The sequence below is a fragment of the Eurytemora carolleeae genome, unplaced genomic scaffold (assembly GCF_000591075.1).
Source record: "Eurytemora carolleeae unplaced genomic scaffold, Eaff_2.0 scaffold691, whole genome shotgun sequence".
Taxonomy (NCBI): domain Eukaryota; kingdom Metazoa; phylum Arthropoda; class Copepoda; order Calanoida; family Temoridae; genus Eurytemora; species Eurytemora carolleeae.
The window spans coordinates 86,369-109,709 of NW_019397001.1; the positions used below are offsets into that span (position 1 = coordinate 86,369).

A 23,341-nucleotide genomic window follows, 5' to 3' on the forward strand; every position below is an offset into this window, starting at 1 on the left:
ATTTTTCACAATTTTACGAAGTTTCCCAGTTTTCAGAAAAAATTTCCATAATTCAAAAAAGAAGAAAACTTTATTGTAAGAGTAGACTGCAGTTTAATAATTATAACTACAAACTGGTTTAACTTTAAGTTTTATATACAAATATATACATATAGGCTTAAACATCTTATTCCACTTCTAAGGCCTTTATCTTCCCTTACGTGTGACGTCACGTGACACCGACACTATCCTCCCGTCTCGACCAATCAGAAGACAAGCCGGTCTTGTCTCGACCAATGAGAAGGCTCCCGCCCGACCCATCGAGAAAGTATATTTGTGCGCCCCGAATGGACGATGTTGGTTTGGTTTAGTAGTGTCCTCGCAACCGATCCAGGAGCCACATGTTTATATAGTTAAACAATATAATCCACCGCCATAATTGTGATTGTATAATTCCAGGACATTTTCTAAATTCAAAGTGATTCTGTTGAAAGAATCCATGTCGGCCTCATCGGCCTATTTGACCTCCCCTCCTCCGACGAGTGAGGGGGGCGAGGAGGGAGTTATGAATCTTGTAAATCCTTCTGTTTCTCAGGGATATAGCTTACAGAGAGAACAAGTGGTACAGCAGGAATATCATCGTTAATCCCCCCTCCCTCGATCCTTGATTCCCCCCCCCTTGAATCTCAATTTAAACTTTAACTCTCCAACATTTTAATTACATTTTCTGTCTTGTAACCAAGCAAGAAATCTAAAATATTAGGAATTATTTTTTTTGTAACTTTGCGATCTTTTAATGCTCTAAAACTGTTATTAACTGACATACATCTTTAAAAAAGTAGAAATGGGTTTTGACAACATTTTAAAAAACTCTTGGTCTTATTTTTGGTTCTGTTTTGTGATTTTTTGGCAATAGAAATATTACAAGTGATTTTGAATGTTTATGATTGTTTAAAAATAAAAATGTAGTCTATATATTAATCATATATTGTATACATATATATATATATATATATTCACGCATATATATAATAAAATATATTATATATATATATAAACAGTGAAGCCCTTGTTACACGGCTTTTCCCTGTTTAGCATCTAATATAATCCTGAAGCCCTGTTATCATCCTATTCAAATATCGGAAAAAAAACTTTATAAATCTAAAGGGACTAGCTGTAAATTATTAAAAATTATTAAAAAATACCCTCCATTTGTTGAGTCCGATTGTCAACGATGCCTCTAAAAGCTTAGCCTTCACAAGAATAAAAATAAAAAATGATTATTTTTAAATAATAATTTCTTTGTAAAAGTAACAATTGGCAAATTTGTCTTAAATGAAAGGTTATTTAAAATTACAATGACAGTTCCTATAAAAATATGTATATAACCCTGTATGGTTTTGAATTAATACAAAATCCTTCAAAATTTTGGTCACGCGCTGCAGTTTTCGTAACCTTTAAAGTGTCAAAAAAAAGTTAAGATAACAGGATTGAAATTGTCGGATGCAAAGAAGGATTGCAGATTTAAAAGGCCCAAAACACTGATAACTCTATCTTTGCAAATCTCAATCAGAAATTGCGCGAAAAAAATGTGTTTCTGCAAAAACGGGTTTTTTTATTTTTGCTAATTTTACTATTTACAACGTTTATCGCTAGCTGTACACGGTTACATCATATATATAAAGCTGTACAGTTGCTAAGATATAACTTACAGACTACAGCTAGACATACGTCAGTTTACACTTTGAGAAAAATTAAAAAGTAAAGTTATAAGCTGACATGCTTTATACACTTTAGTCAACGACATTTTTAGCGAACTTTTGGCTGAAAAATTAAATGAAGGTATCAACTATTCACAACAATACCTTTTATTCATTTATCCAAGTAGCAAAAAATCGGCGATTTTTTTCTAAATATATTGGAGTTAAAATCTGCATCTTTATCTTTATATTCCGTCGTTGTAAATCGCTGATTTATTCGTAAAAAGCAGACTAATAATAATAACAATTTTTTTATTACGTGAAAAATAGTACTCTCTGTACCTTTACTCTCTACCTTTTTCTCATTCTATCTCAATTCCCACTTTAATCTGCCATTTTATTTCTCAATTCCCACTTTAATCTGCCATTTTATTTCTCAATTCCCACTTTAATCTGCCATTTTATTTCTCGATTCCCACTTTAATCTGCCATTTTATTTCTCAATCTAGACCTTTTTTTCTTTTTCTGAATATTTGCTTTAAAGCTGGTGAGTTCCGTGAGTATACGGAGAAATTGTTGAATCTTGATCAAGAACTTGTTTCCAGGAAACTTCAATCAATGAATAAATAATTTTCCTGGTAGTTTTCACACCTAGAAATAGACAGGGTCTTAACTTAAAGGGAGTGTTCGCTAAATTCAAATAAATTCTAAGTGTTCTATAAACGATTCACAGCAGAACCTAAACCTTCGCTATTTATCTAGCTGAAAGTTTAATATCTGCGTGCAATTTTACCATCTGCGCGCTGGTAAGCGAGTGGAAACGATCTAAAAAGTCTTCGAAATCAAAGCTTGATGTTCAAATAAAAAAGTTCGATTACAATTAGACAAAATGGTAACTTAATTTTTATAAAATAATTAAATATAAGAAAATTCGCAACGTGTTTAAAGATCTAGAAAAATCTCTTGAATTATACGATCTAGTGTTCTTGCACATTCACAGTTTTACCCGTGCTTAATGCTATATATTTAATGCATTTATTGAAACATAGGTTCGAGCTCTGAATATGCGTACGCAAGTGTTGAACTTTTGCGTAAATTGAGTTATTTTATTCATCGCGTTATTTAAATCATCACGCTTTGATATTCAGAACTGCAACCCTTAGATATATCTATCTTTCTATCTATCTATCTATCTATCTATCTTTCTATCTATCTTTCTATCTATCTTTCTATCTATCTTTCTATTTATCTTTCTATCATCTATCTATCTATCTATCTTTCTATCTATCTTTCTATCTATCTTGTTATCTTTCAATCTATCTATCTATCTATCTTTCTATCTATCTTTCAATCTATCGATCCATCTATCTTACTAGCAATAAATCTATCTATATATCTATCTATCTGTATGTATATCTATAACTTTCTATCTATCTGTAAAAATATCTATATCTTTGTATCTTTCTATCTTTCTATCTATTCTTCTTTCTATCGCTTTATCTTGCAATCTATGTAAAAATAAGCTTATAAAATAATTTAATATTTATAAATGTTTAATATTTATAAAATGTTTAAAATTTATTAAATGTTTATATCTGTAAATAAATCAGTTTGTTTCTTGAAAACAATGGAATTCTGCTGAGTATTGAGCAACTGAATGAAAATATTTAATATATTCCCCTTTCCCCCCCCTCTTTCCCCCCCTTCTCCCCGTTTCCCCTTCCCCTCTAAAATGTATTGTTTCTTTTTGCTTGTTTTAGTTACTATGGTGATTGTGATATCTTAAAATAGTCTATTTTTAAACTTTTTTAGGTGACCTATATTTGACTTTAAGGGCTTTAACTCAGTACAGGGTCATTTTAAACTGATCAATAGTTTAATTCAATCCTTTGTGGGAAACTAGTTAAACTATGAATTCTGTTAGATCAAATAATCTATCTAATCTATCTATCTATCTCTAATACGGAAGTACATTTAAAAAAGGGAAATTATCACCTATCCAAGACTTAAAAATAGGAAGATGCAAAAATCCTGTTTTACTGATAAGAATTGCAACCTGCATCTGCATCTGACCCGGTTTTTATTTAAATGAGTTTGGGAGAAAAATTTGACTTTCAAATGAGGCAGATTCCAGCCAGGGCTTGCTCAAAGAATACTCATAAGGGATGTTCACATATGGGGGATCTATCTATCTATCTATCTATCTATCTATCTATCTATCTATCTATCTATCTATCTATCTATCTATCTATCTATCTATCTATCTATTTATCTATATATCTATATATCTATCTATCTATCTATCTATCTATCTATCTATCTATTTATCTATATATCTATCTATATATCTATCTATCTATCTATCTATCTATCTTTGTATTTGAATATCTTTCTGTCTGAATTTTATCGTAAACGCTCCTCATTCATTAATGGCATAAACCAAGTTTTATATTCAACCATTAAAACCTGAATTTACCTTGCTTTGTTAAACTTTTAGGCCTTGGGAAAAACAGGGGTCCAAATGCAGTTTTCTAAAAATCTCCTTAATACAGAAATATTATGTTTTAAAATAGAAGAATTCCCTACTAGAAACGTGTATAGTAGAATAATACCACTACTGGCCCTAAACGCTATAAAACTTTATACTACCATCTTCAGCAAAAACAATTCCAGAGGAAAAAGATAAATGTTTATGGTTGTTCAATTTTTTATCCATAGTGTACTATTGTGAGCAATAAACAGTAATCTCACTAACTTCTAAATATAAGAGAAACCCCGCAATATACAGTGTATACAATATAAACCAAACCAAACCTTAATACAACAAATCCGCCACTTGACACAAACGAAAAATTCATCAAATCGTTAGATTTTGAACTAAAATGTCGGAAAATGCGCAAAATGCTTGTCATGATAAAATCTACATTAGACCACTCCTTTAAACATAAAATGTTATTTTTATCTCATTTTATCATTTTAAAAGGATCGTAACTTTTTTATGCACTTTTTGACGATTCAACTAGTCAAGGATGGAATTTTTGTGAGATAAAGCTGACGGTGGTTGATGTATACACAAACCACAACTTAAAAGCCTTTTAAAGATTATAGGCAGTAAAAAATATGCTCATCCCCCGAGTTGCCTGGTATTCCTTCTACATTTATAAATAAATTGACTAGAAGCAAAACCAGTTTAGAATCTCGTAAAAAAAACAAAATAGCGGAAAAAATTGTATAAGTTTAAAGCCTACATTTATGCTAGAGTGTTGAAGATGATATTTTAAAGTTTAACCATGAGATATCAGTTTCTGTCAATAACCTATCAGTTGAAAGAAATCAATTTTAAACCTTAAATGTGCTATGACTTTTCAAGTTTAACCATGAGATATCAGTTTCTGTCAATAACCTATCAGTTGAAAGAAATCAATTTTAAACCTTAAATGTGCTATGACTTTTCAAGTTTAACCATGAGATATCAAGTTACCAATCCTAGGAATATTATAACCCCCCAAAAACATACATCCGGCCTTTTTCAATCTCATGTTGAAGGTGGGGGGGGGGGGGTCGGGACCTCAAATGAAAGGCTCTGAAAGCCTGTCATATTTCAAAGGGATAGGTTTTTATTCCGAAAAAAAAATATAGCAAAATTGAACTTAAATCATGTTCATCATTTAATGAAATTACGTTAAACTCAAACTTTAAATGAAAAAAATCAGCTCTGAGAATTATAAGTATAAAGCAGGAAACCTATCACCTTTTAGTACAAAGTTTTAAAAACTAAGACGGTACAAGGAATAAATTTTTGCCATTTTTTTTATAATTTTGGGATTAAACCCCAGTATTCTTTCTTTAGTCATAAACTCTATAAATGCTTTAGATATATCCAACATAAAAAGGGTGAGAAGAAAAAAATTACTGTTGTGTTAATTTTACTGTTGGCCCGAGGGGGGGGGGGGCATCTAATTAAATTTAATTATCTATAACTAATCACAATAAGATTTTAAAATGTTATCTAAAACAAGATTTATTTTTTACTTCTCCCCCTGTATCTGCTTGTAGTCCCTCTGGGTCGTCTAATAGATTACTATCTCCTGAGTTATGCATAATTACAATGGCAGATATAGAGTTCTCCTTTCATTTCAGTCTATACTAATATCAACATTCATACAACACTTTTTAAACATACAATCTTTGCAATAGTTTGTGATCAAAGAGTTCAGATAATTCTGTATCAAAGAGTTTTGTTTAAAAGAGGTATTTTTTGTATGAATTAGTTCATTTAAAATAGGTGCAACGTTTTGGAAAGAGTTACAGTTAAAGAGCACTTTAAAAAAAATGATTTGAATTAAAAAGTTTGCAAATTTGTTTTCGGAATCTTAAGCTATACTCTTCGCTATAGTGACACGATTTTTAAAAATAAAAAAAAGTTTTCAAACTGACTTTATTTTTAGAACTTGTCCACCATTCCCCCCCCCCCCACCTTGGACCTCTTTAACAATGATATCCCCTTCCCACCTTGGACTTCTTTAACAATGATATCCCCCCCTCCTTGGACCTCTTTAACAATGATATCCTCCCCTCCTAGGAAATGAAGTATATGCCTCCCCAACCTCAAGTCCATCATAACGGACATCCTGGACTCCACCCTAACCCTTGGGGACTCCCTAGTCCCGCCGTGGACCCGTGGGGGTCCATGCACCATGGACTTTACGCCCAGGAGCTCAAACAGGAGATTAAACCCCTGCCAGGGGACTATGGGCGTGTCCACCACAGTATGCACCACCCCTCTGCCTGGCAGCCCCCTACAGGGGCGTACCTAGGAATGGGGTCCAATTCAGGGACCAATTCTCCTTCACCAGTCCACGGACTTCAACATCCAGCTTATGGAATGAATGGTAAGATTTTTTATTCAAAACATTAAAAAGTAGACTGCAGCTTGTTAACTTACAGTTTGAGAATAGATTCTGGCCTGGGTTGATCCTCTTCATGCCTAACTATGAAATGACCATCATATTAATTTAATATATATATATATGTAATGTATGTGTGTACTGTACATATTACACATTGTAATATTAGTTCCATAGGGTTTAAGATCAAGAATGCGTAGAAGAGGGTAGAAAAGGGGGGGGATAGGGTTTCAATATGATCTTATTTTGCGCATACCGACCCAAATATTAAGAATTTATTTACTTCAAATTACATATACATCTTACTACATTCACACATTCATACCATTTTTTTTCTTCCTGATACCATTTCATTTCTCCTTATAAAATAAATTTCTTACTTTTGTTTAATCTTGGAGAAATCTGATACTTACTTGTTTTTAGGAAACCGAGGGGGGGGGGGTTGGAAATTTGAATTTAGCCCCCCCAGGGTATAGGAGGGGAAGGAGGAAGAAAGAATTTAAACCATGCCATCCATTCTTAAAGGGTTCTCATTCTTGAAAACAGGGGAAGAAGGGAGGGGGGGGGGAGGTGTTCTCTCATACCCCTCCCCTGTAAGACAGTAGCCTAGTAGTTAACTGTGGGTATATTGGATATAAGAAGGATGTAACTCAATACCTACCTATACCTACCTATACCCACCTTCAGTCATGGATATAATATTATGGGGGGTAAAAATTCAAATTTAAGCTTAACAAATTCATAGAAAGATATATTTTTAAAAATTCTTCTTAACTCCACATTAATAGATATTCAATCGAATGGTCAATAAACGATTTTTGGATTTTTCATAGTTACCTGAAAAATCTAGTTCAGCGCGTTCCATGGGAATACATTCTTTAAGTACCTTTTCTTATTGTTCACCCTGGGACCCAAAAATCTAGATGATGGTGGTTTAAGAGACCATGGGGCACACGCTGTGGATATATAGATAGATAGATAGATAGATAGATAGATAGATATATAGATATATAGATAGATAGATAGATAGATACATATATTAGATAGCTAGATAGATAGATAGATAGATAGATAGATAGATAGATAGATAGATAGATAGATAATTAGAGAGATAATTAGATAGATAGAAAGATAATTAGATAGATAGATAGATAGATAGATAGATAGATAGATAGATAGATAGATAGATAGATAGATAGATAGATAGATAGATAGATAGATAAATAGATAGATAGATGTTTATTGAAATTATGATTAAGGCTAGATGTCAACAGGGTTGTTTACTTTTTCCTCTGAATATGGATAAATCAAACACGCGCGCACGCACACATAGACCACACGCAACTATATGCACAGACACACGTACAGACACACAATACACTCACGTCAAGCTAAAGTAAATTATGCGTAGGATTGAAATTTTACCTTTTTTCCATCCTAACTCATTTTATTGGAGAGCTAGTACTGCTATATGTAGAAAAGAACAAAAATGTTTTAAATTTCTAATATACATGTCTGTAACCAGAGGCCGAATTTAAAGAATTTGAGAGGCGGCCTAAATTTAAGCCGCGGCTCAAATATGGTTGGTTTCACTTAAAATTGTATTCAATGTTTTAAGATTTAAGCCGGCGCTCAATTGAACCCGGTTTTTGGCGGATTTAAGACGCGTCTCAAATTAATAAAATTCGGACACAGATAAATTTGCTTTCGCCGTTACTGCATTTTACCTTCTACTTCTGGCTTGTATCTGGATACAAAGTTTAAATACTCCAAAAAGCATATAAACACAAAAAATTTAATCTTCAAAAAGTATAGTTTGTCTGGTATAATTCCTAGAATCCCCAGTTTTTCCAAGGGTAAGGGAAATAGATTTTATTTACACCCTGGGGTAATCTTTATCAACCATTTTCCCGCTTTCCTAAAAACATTGAGGAGGGAAGGGGGGGGGGGAGATAGGAAGATGGGTTGGCAAGAAAGAAGAAAAATGTAAAATTATATTTTGTGAAGAAAAAATATAAATATTTTGAAAAAATGCCAAATAATTTGTTTAAACGCCAATTTTCTCTCCACTGCCAAATTTCTTAAACTGTACTTAGTCTAATTGCATTATTCCCACATGGACCCCCTCCCCGCTGGGGCCCGGGGGAGCAATGTTTGTAGGATTGTAGGATCGTATAAATAATATTTCGTTCATGTAATGCTCCAGACCTATCTAAACAAATTGGAAAGATTAAAAACGAGATGAAACCAAACTTTTGGGGAGGGGAGAAGGAGTGGGGAGTGGGGGGGGGGCGATCCAATTTTGAATATCTGAAATGGCATGAATTTGATTAAACCAGAGGGTTCCCCTCTCTCTTGCTGTCAAAAATTATACCTTTGGATTATTCATAATTCTCCCAACACTCCTCCAATCCCACTCATCATTCCCCACTCTTAAATCTCACTCATATAATTCCCCCACCTCTCTTCCAATCCCACTTATCATTCCCCTTTCTTCCAATCCTACTCATCATTCCCCTTTCTTCCAATCCCACTCATCATTCCCCCAATCTTCCAATCCCGATCTTCACTGATCATTCCTATTTCCCCCTCTTCTAATACCTCTAACCCCTCGTTTAATATTGTTTCTTCATCATTGTTATTATTAAATTATCTCAAACATTTTTATCCTTTCCTTCTAGCAGCATCATTTCGAATAATTACACCTTTTTTGAACAGTTTTTTATCCTCCCCAGATTTAGGATATACCTACAATACCCCGTTGGGTTTTTGGCCTATTGTTGGGGGTAGTAAACTTTTTGGGATCTAAATATTTTAAAGATTTAACCAGTGCTTCTTGTGCCCCCCCCCCATATTTGTTAACCCAAAAAAGACAGTTTTTCACACTCAATTATTGAATTATGAAGAGGATAGTTTTCAATTATGGTTGATGGTTGTAGAGTATGATTATGATACGGTTTAGCTAGATAAATATAATTATTTGTTTCCATAATTCTACCCTACGTCGCGTATTTTGATTGAAAATCAAGCAGACATGGATCTTACTACATTCACACATTCATACCATTTTTTTTCTTCCTGATACCATTTCATTTCTCCTTATAAAATAAATTTCTTACTTTTGTTTAATCTTACCTTCCTGAAAAATCCTCTAGAGTTGCGCCAATAGACAGAAATCTGGGAGATGACATTATCAAAATCCCCGAAAAACTGCAATAAAGTATGAAGAATGGATGACTGGTTATACGAGAGTAGGCTAGTGAGCTAGGGATTGGTTTCGCCTATAAATTTATCCTAATTGGTGTTTAAACATAAAACCATTTAGGCACCGTAAAAGGTGTGAGGGAGAAAGACCCTTAAACAGGGATCAATAGTTTTCTCTAAAATTAACAAAAGAAAAGCCATGTTAATTTTATAATAAACTCTATATTATAAAAGAATAAAATGATAAAAGTCCAACCCTAAAAATCAGTAAATTAAGAAGAAAAATCGATCGTGTCCAATTTAAAGCTTTTTCTAAGCCGCCCCACAGCTAGACTGCTGATCGCTAAAAAACCTTTAAAATAAAATTTTTCACAGTTGGTTAGGATAATTGTTCACATCTGTAGAGTGTAGAGTGTAGAGTGTAGAGTGTAGAGTGTAGAGTGTAGAGTGTAGGGTGTAGAGTGTAGAGTTTAGAGTGTAGAGTGTAGAGTGTAGAGTGTAGAGTGTAAAGTGTAGAGTGTAGAGTGTAGAGTGTAGAGTGTAGTGTGTAAAGTGTAGAGTGTAGAGTGTAGAGTGTAAAGTGTAGAGTGTAGAGTGTAGAGTGTAGAGTGTAGAGTGTAAAGTGTAAAGTGTAGAGTGTAGAGTGTAGAGTGTAGAGTGTAGAGTGTAGAGTGTAGAGTGTAAAGTTTAGAGTGTAGAGTGTAGAGTGTAGAGTGTAGAGTGTAGAGTGTAGAGTGTAGAGTGTAGAGTGTAGAATGTACAATGTTTACTGTACAATGTATAATGTACATTGTACAGTATACAGCAAAAATATATTGTATGTTTGTTTGTTTGTATGTCTAGGGTGACGTATATAGCTTCTAGATTAGATTGATTTCACCCACTCCCGTGTATTAATGTCAGTTCTGTATTGTAGAACCAACCAGTAACTGTCTGACTGTCTGTCTATCTGTCTGTCTGTCTTAGAAGCTTTATTCAACTCTATTTAGATGTCTGGTTAACAAGATATTGCTCTGTCTAACTTTTTGAATTAACTTTCCATTCAAATTCTAGCAATAAAATGTAACATCATTTTATGAAAATGTATTTTATCTTATGTCTTATCTTTTTGATTCACCGAAAAAGTAGCAAAACACACTTTTATCTTTCAAGATTCAAATATGCGATTTTCACGTGAACTTTGCAGGGCGGGGGTGTTATGTTACCTACTAGTCAATGGGACAGTTAAGTAACTTAACATCCCGCTGTTTGGGTAATTGTGCAGGGCGGGATGTTATGTTACCTACCAGTCAAAGGGACAGTTAAGTAACTTAACATCCCGCTGTTTGGGTAATAATGCAGGGTCAAAAGGCTGTAAAAGTAACTTATGAAATCTTAACAAACTAAATCTATACTATCGAGAGGGTAGTGAAAGGGGGAAGGGGAGATATATTTCCCCCCCCCCTTGAATTGCCCCTTTAAGGACTAAATGATATACCCGTTGGTTACATATTTTAACGCCAAATCTAATATGGATAGTATCAATTAAATTCAGATAATCGTACACTAACATCTTAACACCCACTCATAAACAGACAGACAGACATCTTCATCCTGATAGACAAATAGACATATAGACATATAGACAGATAGACAGATAGACAGATAGACAGATAGACAGATAGACAGATAGACAGATAGACAGATAGTCAGATATACAGATAGACAGATAGACAGATAGATAGATAGACAGATAGACAGATAGACAGATAGTCAGATATTCAGATATACAGATAGACAGATAGACAGATAGACAGATTGAAAGATAGACAGATTGACAGATTGACAGATAGACAGATAAAACGTAAAATTTAAAAAAGATTAAAAAGTATAAACAAGAATGAAAAGGCCCAAGTATATGTTGGCTGATGTAAAACAAACCGGAATTTGCAAAATTGGTTTGCCAACTTTGGTCATTATCTTCGCAAAATCTTTGCCAACTTTTCATTGTTTGATACTGCAGAAACGTTTAGAACTCGTTTCTGACATTTTTTTTCAAATTAAAGGGACTTTTATTATTTTATTTAAAGGGACTTTTAATATTTTAATTAAAGGACTTTTAATATTTTATTTAAAGGGACGTTTAATATTTTAATTAAAGGGACTTTTAATATTTTAATTAAAGGGACTTTTAGTATTTTAATTAAAGGGACTTTTAATATTTTAATTAGAGACTTTTAATATTTTAATTAAAGGGACTTTTAATATTTTAATTAAAGGGACTTTTAATATTTTAAAGGGACTTCTAATATTTTAATTAAAGGGACTTTTAAAATTTTAATTAAAGGGACTTTTAATATTTTAATTGAATGGACTTTTAATATTTTAATGGTGACTTACTCCAAGAGTTCCATATACGATTTACAATGATGCCCTGTAAACCTTGTAAGAAAACTGCTTTTGTAATTCTACAGAAAATACAAGCAAGGAAATAGGCTTGATTTGGGACCAGTTTAAAGTCATTTTAAACCCAACACTTATTGCTTCGATCACCCCTTCAAGATGTTTTCATCCCAACATCATGTTTAGTGGCCGTCTTGTGCCTGGAATATTAATAAGCTTTTTATAAACTTAGGCTCACTGTGCAGGTTGACTTTTCCCCCCACAAAAGCTCAATGTGCAATGGGACTGCTTCTCGTTTGTTTTTCAAACGTCCTACGTACTTTGAACATACTTATTTTAACTTTTAAACTGAATTTTTCTTAAATTTTTTTGAATTGAAATTAGTTTTGGTGAAATCATAAAACTGTTCTTCAACGCAAGCCCAACGATAGTCATTTTTTTTTATTGGTTCTCGAAACTTAAATAATTCCTACTCAGTGTGGCCTAGCCCCTTCCCTGCCAATGAAGGGCTATGATGTAATTGAACATTTTTCTGCAAACCCACAAATCTTGTCAGAGAGCGGGGGGGGGGGCAGGTTTCATCATACACAGTTTAGGGTTTATAAGTTTAAAACCTGTTATTGAAAATGCTTCTCATAATTTTTTATACTGACAGTCTCCTAAGGGGCATAATTTAAACCAAAATATTTACAAACTTAAAAATATCATTTTCAATCAATAAATTGTTTAATTTAAAAACTTTAAATGCAGGGGGGAATACCCCCCTTCCTCCTTCATAACTTTTAAACTCCTGTAGAGTGTGGCGTGTGCATTTGTGATTTTATCTTATCTGGCGTCCAACAAATATACGTGGTAATATTTCATATTTTTATCAGCCCTTCACCCTACCTGCCTATTTTTTAATGACATTTTTTTTAAATTGTCGTTTGAAGCTGCATTTTTTTCTGTTTGAAATCTGTGTTTGAAATTCACACGGATTTAGTCATAATTAAACTAATCGTGTTACGGCGGGGTTGAATAATTTTGAAAAAAAATGGCGACCATGAGATGTCGTTTTATGGAGGGATTAGTCAAATCTAGTTCCCAGGGGTCATTCAGGATAAAACACTCGTCAAACCATATGCTCATCCCCCCCTCCCTCCATCATTTCCCCATCCCCCATCCATCCTTCTTTTATCCCTCTTTCCCCCCTTTTCAATCTTTATCCCCCCCGGTCCCCTCCGTTAAGCGGTGTGAGAATATATGCTCAAAATAAATAGGCAACTCATATATTTTACAATTATATTTATCTATCCATCTTTTATAAATTTTTCTATTTTTAAACACGATAGAACCCTTTTTCCGTTAGAAAAAATCCCAAATCAAAACTGGTTTTGTGTAAATCATTTTGTTACTTTCATTCACTTGATTTTGAAATTCTCTCGGCAATGAAGATGGGGGAGGGGGGATATCTATTTTATCTATAAAATAAAGCTGTATTTATATTAGCTATAGCTGGCCTAACTCCTGCAGACCTAATTCTCTCGGCAATGAAGATGGGGGAGGGGGGATATCTATTTTATCTATAAAATAAAGCTGTATTTATATTAGCTATAGCTGGCCTAACTCCTGCAGACCTAATTCTCTCGGCAATGAAGATGGGGGAGGGGGGATATCTATTTTATATATATAATAAAGCTGTATTTATATTAGCTATAGCTGGCCTAACTCCTGCAGACCTAATTCTCTCGGCAATGAAGATGGGGGAGGGGGGATATCTATTTTATATATATAATAAAGCTGTATTTATGTTAGCTATGCAGACCTAATTGGTTGAATTTTTAAGGGAACGCATGCCTAACAAATTTGAACCAATTTTTTTCTTCAAGATTCTATTTTTTTTCTCCTAAATTCAAAATGTTTTTTTTTTCAAAGTAAATTCTTATTCTCTTAAGTGTTTTTTAAATTCATATTTCATTTATATTTTTTTTCATCAGGATGGAACTTGTGCTTCAATACGGAAGGTTTAGAGAAATTAAATGGTGTGTCAGGTATAATATTATTCATTACAACTATTTTCTTAGTTTTTATAGAAAATTTAATTTATTTATGTTTATTAATCTCTTTAATAAAATGGTAATGAAGAAATTAGCGAAATATGCTCCGGGGGTTGGAACTGGAATCTTTTTGGTTAATAATTATCCCGCATTTTTGCATGCATAATATTTACGGCGGAATTTAGATTACGGGATTAGTCACCCCCGCCCCCCTTTTCTTAGCTACACCCTTACTCCAGCTAGCGTTTACTCCCTTTATCGTCTCGTTTCTCTTTCAAAAATTATCAAAAATTGTTTAACTTATAAAAAATCTTAATTTATACATATATACAGAATATAACCGGAAAAGGTGAAATAATGAAACTTACCAATAACAAATTAGAGAATTCCAAAATGGGTTCGGGGGGCCTTTAGGCATATTTTGCATACGTGTTTAAGCCAAGTTCATAAATAAATCAAATCCCAATGATAATAACTGCCCCCTCCCACACTATGGGTGGGTTCACTATAAAGGAATGTTGCAATGTTCAACATGTCTTCGTCTTTTTACCTTAAATTTATTGTCTGGTTTTATAATGGATTCTCCTAAGCACGTGGGCAAAAAATTGTTGAACACACTTTCAAAAGTTTTAACATGGTAATTTACAGTGAAAATTAGCGAGAGCATCAGAGGCACACTTTGGTAGTGTTTAACATTGGATTGCTGCATTGTAATTAGGTTCTTGGGAGAAGAGATCTTTTTGATGTAAGTTTTTCCTGACGTCGCTAGTTGAAGTGTAGTATGTGTCGGTATGTTGGTTTTTGTGAACTTCTCAAGCAGACAGCTCAGGCTGAAATCCAGAAGTTTGCGGAGTTTCGACCAAAATGTCTCCGGCGCCATTTTAACATGAAAATTTCCCGAATTTTCCTTTTCTCCTCCCCGTTTCCTGTTTCCCGGCGGGATTTATACTGCAACAACTTTTAGCGGATTATCTAATTTCCGAATGTACAAACCGAAGACAACTTGTATCTAACATATCTCGAGAGAGAGATAGCCTTACATGCCTATAGTTAAGCTTGAGGAGGGGAGGGGAGGGGGGGGGGATATAACAATATTAATATAGAATTTATGTCAAAATTTGGTTAGCATGTTGTTTTTATTTTATTTGTCCGAAACATTTATCAATTTGTTTGTTTCAACATTTTTGGTTTGTTTTTATTCATGTGTGCGTCTGCTAAGAAGGATATTTCTTGATGAAACCTGATATAAGCCAAGTAAACCAATACGGGCAAAACTTTTTACACCTTCAAATTATCCCCTGAACCATACAAATATATGCGTATTATCTAATGTGGATATTTAATGTGTATTATAACAAATGTACTTCATTTTTTTGCAAAATGTTCAAAACTGCGATTTAACTTTGTATTATGTTAATTTTAAAAAACATATTGTTGAAGAATAGAGTTTGTATAATATAGAGAGGAGGGTTGGTGGGAGCAGAGTAATATATCATGTAGCAGAATAAATAAGCAAACTAAAGACCTTGATTTAACAATAGTGTGCTCGGATTAATATGTTAATTTTGTGTAAATATATTTCATATATTTCGGAAATTTCTATTGACACTATAGATATATTTTGGAATTCATTTTTATCAATTCATTCACAGTTTGATTGAGTTCAGATCAATTAGATTGATGTTTCATCAATTGATTTAATTATTTATTAGCAAAGTGAATTGAATAATGGAAAGTGAATGGAAAAAGGGAATGAATGTATTTGAATGGAAAGTGAATAGAACCAAGAAATGAAAATATATAAATGTTTGAGGATGGGAAGTAAATTGAGCTAGAGAATGAATGTATATGAATGGAAATTGAATGGAAAGTGAATGGAAATAGGGAATGAAATTATATGAATGGAAAGTGAAGGGAACTAGGGAATAAATGTATATGAATGGAAAGTGAATTGAACTAAGGAATGAATGCAGGTGAATGGAAAGTGAATAGAACTAGAGAATGAATGTAAATGTATGGAAAGTGAATGGAACAAGGAAAAGAATGTATATAAATGGAAAGTGAACAGAACTAGGGAATGAATATATGAATGGAAAGTGAATAGAACTAGGGACTGAATGCAGGTGAATGTAAAGTGAATTGAACTAAGGAATGAATGCAGGTGAATGTAAAGTGAATGGAACAAGGAAAGAATGTATATGAATGGAAAGTGAATAGAACTAGGGAATGAATATATATAAATGGAAAGTGAATTGGCTATGGGACTGAATGCAGGTGAATGTAAAGTGAATGGAACAAGGAAATGAATGTATTTGAATGGAAAGTGAATAGAACTAGAGAATGAATGTATATGTATGGAAAGTGAATGGAACCAAGAAACGAATATATATATGAATGAAGTATCACTAATGCCTGATTTTCACACATGATTTTGTTTATTGTGCTTCATTATAAATTCTAAACGCAACAAATTGTAAACTAAATCAAATTTTTGGAACCAGGGGGTGGGGGAGGGGTATATGCCCCCCCCCCTCACTGGCCTTATGACGAGTATATAAACTATAACGACGAGAAACCATTTTGCTGAATATTTTGTTTTGTACAAACCATGCCACCATTGTCGTACCTTATGCAATGCATCAAAACTTCATCTAGCATTCTGGGTTCCTTGTTGGCCAAAACTGGATTATATCTGTGCTTAATCATTACATAAACTATCAAAATACAGAATTGAATGCAGAAACCAAAAATCAAGCTTCAAATCGTCATATTTTTAGAGTTTTGGGTCGTCTTTACAGTCTCATCCTTAATGGGAAACCCTGTAGATGGATGAAAAATGAATAGATGAATTTGACGGATGAATAGACGACTTTATTGGATGAATAGATGAATTTATTGGATGAATAGATGAATTTATTGGATGAATAGATGAATTTGATGGATGAATAGATGAATTCTGTTCCAAGAATTTCGGCTCCCTCTACAATTCCTTGAAATCCCCAATTCTAGTAAAAAGCTTGAAAAAGCCCGGGATAATAAGACGGGAAAATGCCGCAAATCTCTAGATTTCTGGGGGCAGACATTTTCTTTTCACACATTTATCGGTCAATTAAGAAAGAAGTGATGGTTGTAGATATTATTACGAAAAGAAGGTTTGAGGCAGGGCCGGGGGGAGGGTATACAAGGGAGGTGGGGTGGGGGGGATATAAGGCAGGTGGGGGGTATATAAGGAAGGTGGGGGGTGGGGGCAGGGCAACCATCATATATCCCTGTAGTATTTAGTGAAGCCCTTATTAGGCCAAATAGCTCTAAAACATCATCGATTTGCTGTGGCCGCTCATTTTTAATTTTTCATTATGTATACTTAGCGCTCCCTCCACCCCTCCCCCCCCACCTCCAGATTGTATCTTTCCTATCTGCTTGTGCCGTTAACAATCACCATCTTTGATTAATGTTTTAGTTCACCGCCTTTTCATGCAATTTTGAGAATTTTTGAGATTTTTGATTTTTGGGATTTATGGGTGAAATATTTTCGTCGAAATTTTAAATTCTTAATGACAGAGGTTTTAGGGACGTATCACTTTTTGCTAAACTTTTAGAACGATAAAATTACAATATCAAAATTGCGCTCGCGGCCCCAGGATACTATTAGCTCGCGCGTTATTAAGACGGCATGCGTGCCCCAAACCCCAGATTTTTATGGAGATAAATTTTCTTGAATTTATNACTGTTTTAATGATTTATACGCCTAGAATTATAGAATACAGTTAAAGATAGACTACTAAAAAAGGCGCATTTTGTTGGAACGGGGAAGGGATTCCAAAGTTTAATAGTTTTGTAAGATCCTATACCCTTTTCAGAAACAACATCTTTTAAAAATTTTAATTAAAAAAATGTGTATGCCAAAATATTTGTTTTTCAATTTTGTTGTTTTAGGGATGCTACCCGGGCACATGCAACATCCTTTTGTGGATCGGTATAGGGATTCTCATAATGCTTCTCCACGATCCCTAGTTGATGAGGACTCCATGAATCCTCCTAGCTCAGGTAGCAGTACGTATTTTTATTATACAATGATTGTAAACAAACAATAGTACAAGGAATTTTGACGTTTATTGTGAGCAATATTGGGCCAATGAAATAGATTATCAAGTACAGTCAATATAGGTGGCAACACAGGAATGGACCAATTATACACGACTGTACACGACGTCACAAGTGTAAAATATAACAAGGAAAACGAAATTTTCTCACATTAGTTAACATGTTTTCCAAGATAAAATAAAAAGTGTAAAAACAGAAAATAAAGAACACATAAAATTGCACTTATTTTACTGTAAGATAAGCACTTTATTAAAAAATTATCACAATTATTAATAATTTTGTCGGACACAAAAACTGAGTTTGCACTTGTGACGTAAGAATACAACTGTACTGAGAGTGTACAAATTCTACGTTTCCATCTATTGTACTAGAAAAAGAATCTATTTGAGGTCAATTATCACTCATTATTTGGACCTTTCATGGATAATGTTTGCAGCTAATTTTTTGAACTCCTTGATCTATGTGTTTTTATTAATCTGTCATGGTTATATTTATTCATTCTTTTTGTTCATTAATTCATTAATCCTTTATTCCTAATTTGATTTCAATTTCATTCACTAATTCATCATTCTTTACACTGTTTTTGATCATTATACCTTGAAAATATGCCCTTTTTAATATTTGAAACATTTTCTCAAATATTTTTTGACATTTTGATTTTCTGTTAAGTTTTACAAGATTTTTGGTTGATTTACATAAATCAGTTAAATTTTGAGACGTGCGTTGTACAGCTTTTAAAAAATTGAGCGAACTTTAATTTTTGCCTAAATTCTTTTAACCCCTAAAATCCTTTTTTGGGTGTTAATTTATCAATTAAAAGGGTCCCTAAAAGGGCATATAGATTAAAAGTAGTGGAATCTAAAACCGCCACGTCTATTAAAACCACCAAATCTACATCTTAAAAGATTTAACATGTTTAAAATATTAAACTGTCGGACGTGTGCCGGGATCTAAGCCTGACCTCATGTTTGACGTCAAAAAAATTGCGGATTTTGTCTGAAACTCGACAATTTGCGCTTTTTATCAGAGCAGCAAAAAATGGGGAAATTATACAGAAATAAGAATAAATCCAAATTCTGGACTTTTTATAAATATGGGAAAAAGGGATTATTTATCAAGTTTTTCACACTTTTATCATTATCATAAAGTTTTAATTTAACCATTTTCAAGCTTATTCTTTTCTACAAAGCGCCGAGTTTAATTGTCCGAGAGCCATTAAATATATAAATATTCCAAAGTTTTTCTTATTTTTGTTGTTCAAGTGTTCTGGTCCAGTTTATAATTTGTGTAAAATTAGCACTGAATAGACCCATTGTAGAGCTCGTGACAAGCACTAAGTAGTATGTGTGTTATATTGTGTTTATATACTTATACCCTTACATACTCTTATTCTATAGTTTCCGATTTATAACCCCTCCCCCTTCCCTCCCACTCCCCTCCTTTTCTTCCTTCCGCCTCCCTTTTCCAATCGTCCAATTTTCTCTTAAATCTTTTGTCAATTTTTCACCTCAAATAATCAGCCTCGTAATCCTTATATAACTAACACTGTATTACACAGGTGCCCTTTACTCTTAATCCCATATTCACACCTTTACAATATTCTTCTATAATCAATATATATATATATATATATATATATATATATATATTCACCCTAACTAAGATTTGAATATGGTTTAAACCATTTGATTCTCAGTGCTCCAATGAGGGTTTATTTATAGCTCTTGAAAACATTCTTTTCTCTTTAACAGTTTTTTTTAACGAAACTTTTTTATGATATTAGTGCAAAAAGAAGAATTGAAATTCATTTTAAGCTTTGTAACAATTAAGATTGATAAATTTGTATGAGATTTTTAGGAAAAGTAGTAAAACCAATATATAAGGTCAATACAATTACAACCCCCATGAGTTCTATACCCTCCCTTTTCTCCCTAGTCCCCCCCTTCCCCCCCCCTCTGTATTCACCGTTTTTTCATTGCACAGTATGAGATGTCGTAATTTTTAGTTCTAACAATCCCCTGTTCAAAAAATACGTTCATTTGTCTCCCAAAAAACGGTGTAGGCCAATTTATCGTAGTAAATGTAGGAAAATCTATCAGGGGCTTTTTAACTGTTGAAAAGGAAAATATATGAAATAAATGGTTGATTTTCACTAGCCTTATAGGGGGCTTCGCGCCCATCTTCTAATTTATATATAGATGTGTAGTTTTTTATCCATTACATTTACGAATGTTAACAGAAAGACAAGCGTATAAATTACATGAATCGGAGCCAGTTTTAAAGAAATTAAATCTAATTTTTCAACCATTTTCTGCCTTTGAACATTAAACGTAATCTCGTAGAGTACTTGACCCCCCCCCATCCATTCTTTTTATGTGTAAACCTTCCTTGGCCCCCCAGTGTGATATTTAAGCACCAAAATATAAAAACCGATATTTTTTTCGATCACTAAAATTTTGAAAATCTTAAATGAGTTTTTAGTTGAAAAATATATCTGTGCAGATTTGTAGGGATCGGGTTTTACAGGATTAGTCAAGTTAAATATGGTCGGGTTTTAATTTTCTCAGTTGAACTTGGGATGGGGGGGGGGGATACATTGCTTCGACCATAATTCACAATCACCAAAAATTAAAGACTCGTTCTTTTTTGCTTTAAACCTTGCAGTCCTGAATAATTTCACGTGTAAAGATTATTTCGGAGCAATATTTTCAACAATATATTTCATTCCCTCAAAAAAGGAAAACTATAAAAAAAAATTTGAAAACAAGAATACTTAAAAATATTAAAAATTATTTTTCCTTTTTTCAGCGGACATGTTTTCACCGCACGAAGAAAGACTTCTTGGATGTAAGTCTTTTTTCAGTTTTTACATAAACTTTTTTCTTTATACATTTTTTATGTCATCCTATTTTACTATTTTCCTATTTTCATCCTCATTTTATTGAAAAAAAAAACAAAAAATGAAAATGTGACATGTTAAAAAGCAAAAGTAAAGAAATCATTATTATTGTTGGAATTTTAATTAATTTAATTTTTGTCACATTTTCTTTTTTCTCGTTTCTTCCTAATTTCTCGAGATACTCACTGCAACTTTCTGCCATTGGCTTTTCAGACGACCTGGAAGCATTTGCCAAGCAGTTCAAGCAGCGGAGAATAAAGCTTGGTTTCACCCAGGCCGATGTTGGTCTAGCCCTGGGGACCCTCTACGGAAATGTATTCTCACAAACCACAATATGTCGCTTTGAAGCGCTCCAACTTAGCTTTAAAAATATGTGCAAATTGAAGCCATTGTTACAAAAATGGTTGGCAGAAGCTGATAGCACCACAGGCACTTCGGCCAACATAGATAAAATAGCAGCTCAAGGACGAAAACGGAAAAAGCGCACTAGCATCGAAGTATCGATTAAAGGTGCACTGGAGCAGCATTTCAATAAGAGCCCTAAACCGACGGCGCAGGAGATTTCCGGTTTGGCGGACTCCTTGCAGCTGGAGAAGGAGGTGGTAAGGGTCTGGTTCTGTAACAGGAGGCAGAAGGAGAAGCGTATGACCCCCCCGCAGATGGGGGGCGAGTATAACCCCCTCACTGGGGAGACTGACCCCCCTCACTATGATCACAATGCGCCCCACGAACCTCTTCAACGGGACTTTACTAGTCCGCTAGGACAAGGATCACCAGGTAAGCGCGACGTAATTTTATCAATAAAAATGAAATCCACCATTTTCATTTTGAACTAAAAAATGCGCAATTTTTTCAAAACAAATCATTGCGGCATTTCGATCAAAATTGTTCTATTTAAATCAATTTCTGCTCTGAAAACCCATCTAGGGTTCTAATTATGGGTTCTGACGAGTGTTTAAAGAATAAAAAGTTAGGCTGGGGCGGGATTCTTTTCAGTACTCTAAAATCGGGGCTTTTGTAAAATCTGAAAAATTCAATTCTTTGTAATTATTCTCAAAGAATAAAAGGTTTTAAAAACATTTCATATAAATCAAATTTTGATTTTAAAAAATCTTATTTATTTTTAATTTTAGATCCTAATCTAGAAAGACACGACACCAATCAACCCTCCTATCTGTGGCCAAAAGGTAAAAAAAAAACATTTTTTTTGTCCAAATTGTTTTCTCTGAAAGAGTGTAGAGATTCATCTTAATATAAAAACTAATATCTCAATAAAAACTGCTGACGTCTGTAAAGGGGTGTGTAGTGTGTCTGCTGTGTATAAGTAGTAAAAACTGAAAATGTTGCAAGTTTAACAATTTCTTTTTGTTTTAAGATTTGAAGGATCACGCTGCAGCCTCTAGAGTTTGGGGAACAAGTAAGATTTTATATTTTCTTTAAAAAAGTTTATTTCTTCTTAAAAAAACTTTGTGTCATCTTTGTTGAATTATTACAAATAATTTGGGTTGAAATTGGTTTCCTATTTTTTATATCATTGTCTACCTGTCAACGTGTCTATCTGTCTTTGTCTTTACCCTTATGTCCATGCAGTTTGTCCATTAAACGACATGTTGACTTGTATTTCTATTGACTATATTAACTATCAGCTGAAGTATGTCCATTAAACGACATGTTGACTTGTATCTCTATTGACTATATTAACTATCAGCTGAAGTATGTCCATTAAACGACATGTTGACTTGTATCTCTATTGACTATATTAACTATCAGCTGAAGTATGTCCATTAAACGACATGTTGACTTGTATCTCTATTGACTATATTAACTATCAGCTGAAGTATGTCCATTAAACGACATGTTGACTTGTATCTCTATTGACTATATTAACTATCAGCTGAAGTATGTCCATTAAACGACATGTTGACTTGTATCTCTATTGACTATATTAACTNCCCCCCTAGATGAATAATCCAGTTACGCCTCTCACCAGTGTATAGAATGTACCATCACCACCAAAGCTATAGAAGAACAAAATGAAAAATAGGAAAAAATTTAACGATTTTCCATTATCGATTCCTACTTGAACACTGTGATTTATCAAGAAAGAAAAAACAATTACAACAGCTTACT

At 33.5% G+C, this 23,341-nt stretch overlaps 1 protein-coding gene across 1 annotated transcript; it reads left to right on the forward strand.

Moving 5' to 3' along the window:
* The first annotated feature begins 350 nt into the window (after positions 1–350).
* Positions 351–22,937, forward strand: LOC111710956 (silk gland factor 3). The gene is made up of 9 exons (XM_023485164.1): positions 351–601; positions 6,262–6,571; positions 14,149–14,202; positions 18,145–18,255; positions 21,121–21,159; positions 21,425–21,988; positions 22,345–22,398; positions 22,587–22,628; positions 22,858–22,937. Exons 1-9 carry the CDS (start codon positions 479–481, stop codon positions 22,935–22,937), a joined length of 1,377 nt encoding a protein of 458 aa, XP_023340932.1. The 5' UTR covers positions 351–478.
* Positions 22,938–23,341: the final 404 nt, after the last annotated feature.

Coding starts and splice junctions, on each gene's coding strand:
- LOC111710956 (XM_023485164.1), top strand. CDS start 479: ATGTCGGCCTCATCGGCCTATTTGACCTCCCCTCCTCCGACGAGTGAG. Junction 602..6,261: donor GCTTACAGAGAGAACAAGTG/GTACAGCAGGAA, acceptor CTCCCCTCCTAG/GAAATGAAGTATATGCCTCC. Junction 6,572..14,148: donor TCCAGCTTATGGAATGAATG/GTAAGATTTTTT, acceptor TTTTTTCATCAG/GATGGAACTTGTGCTTCAAT.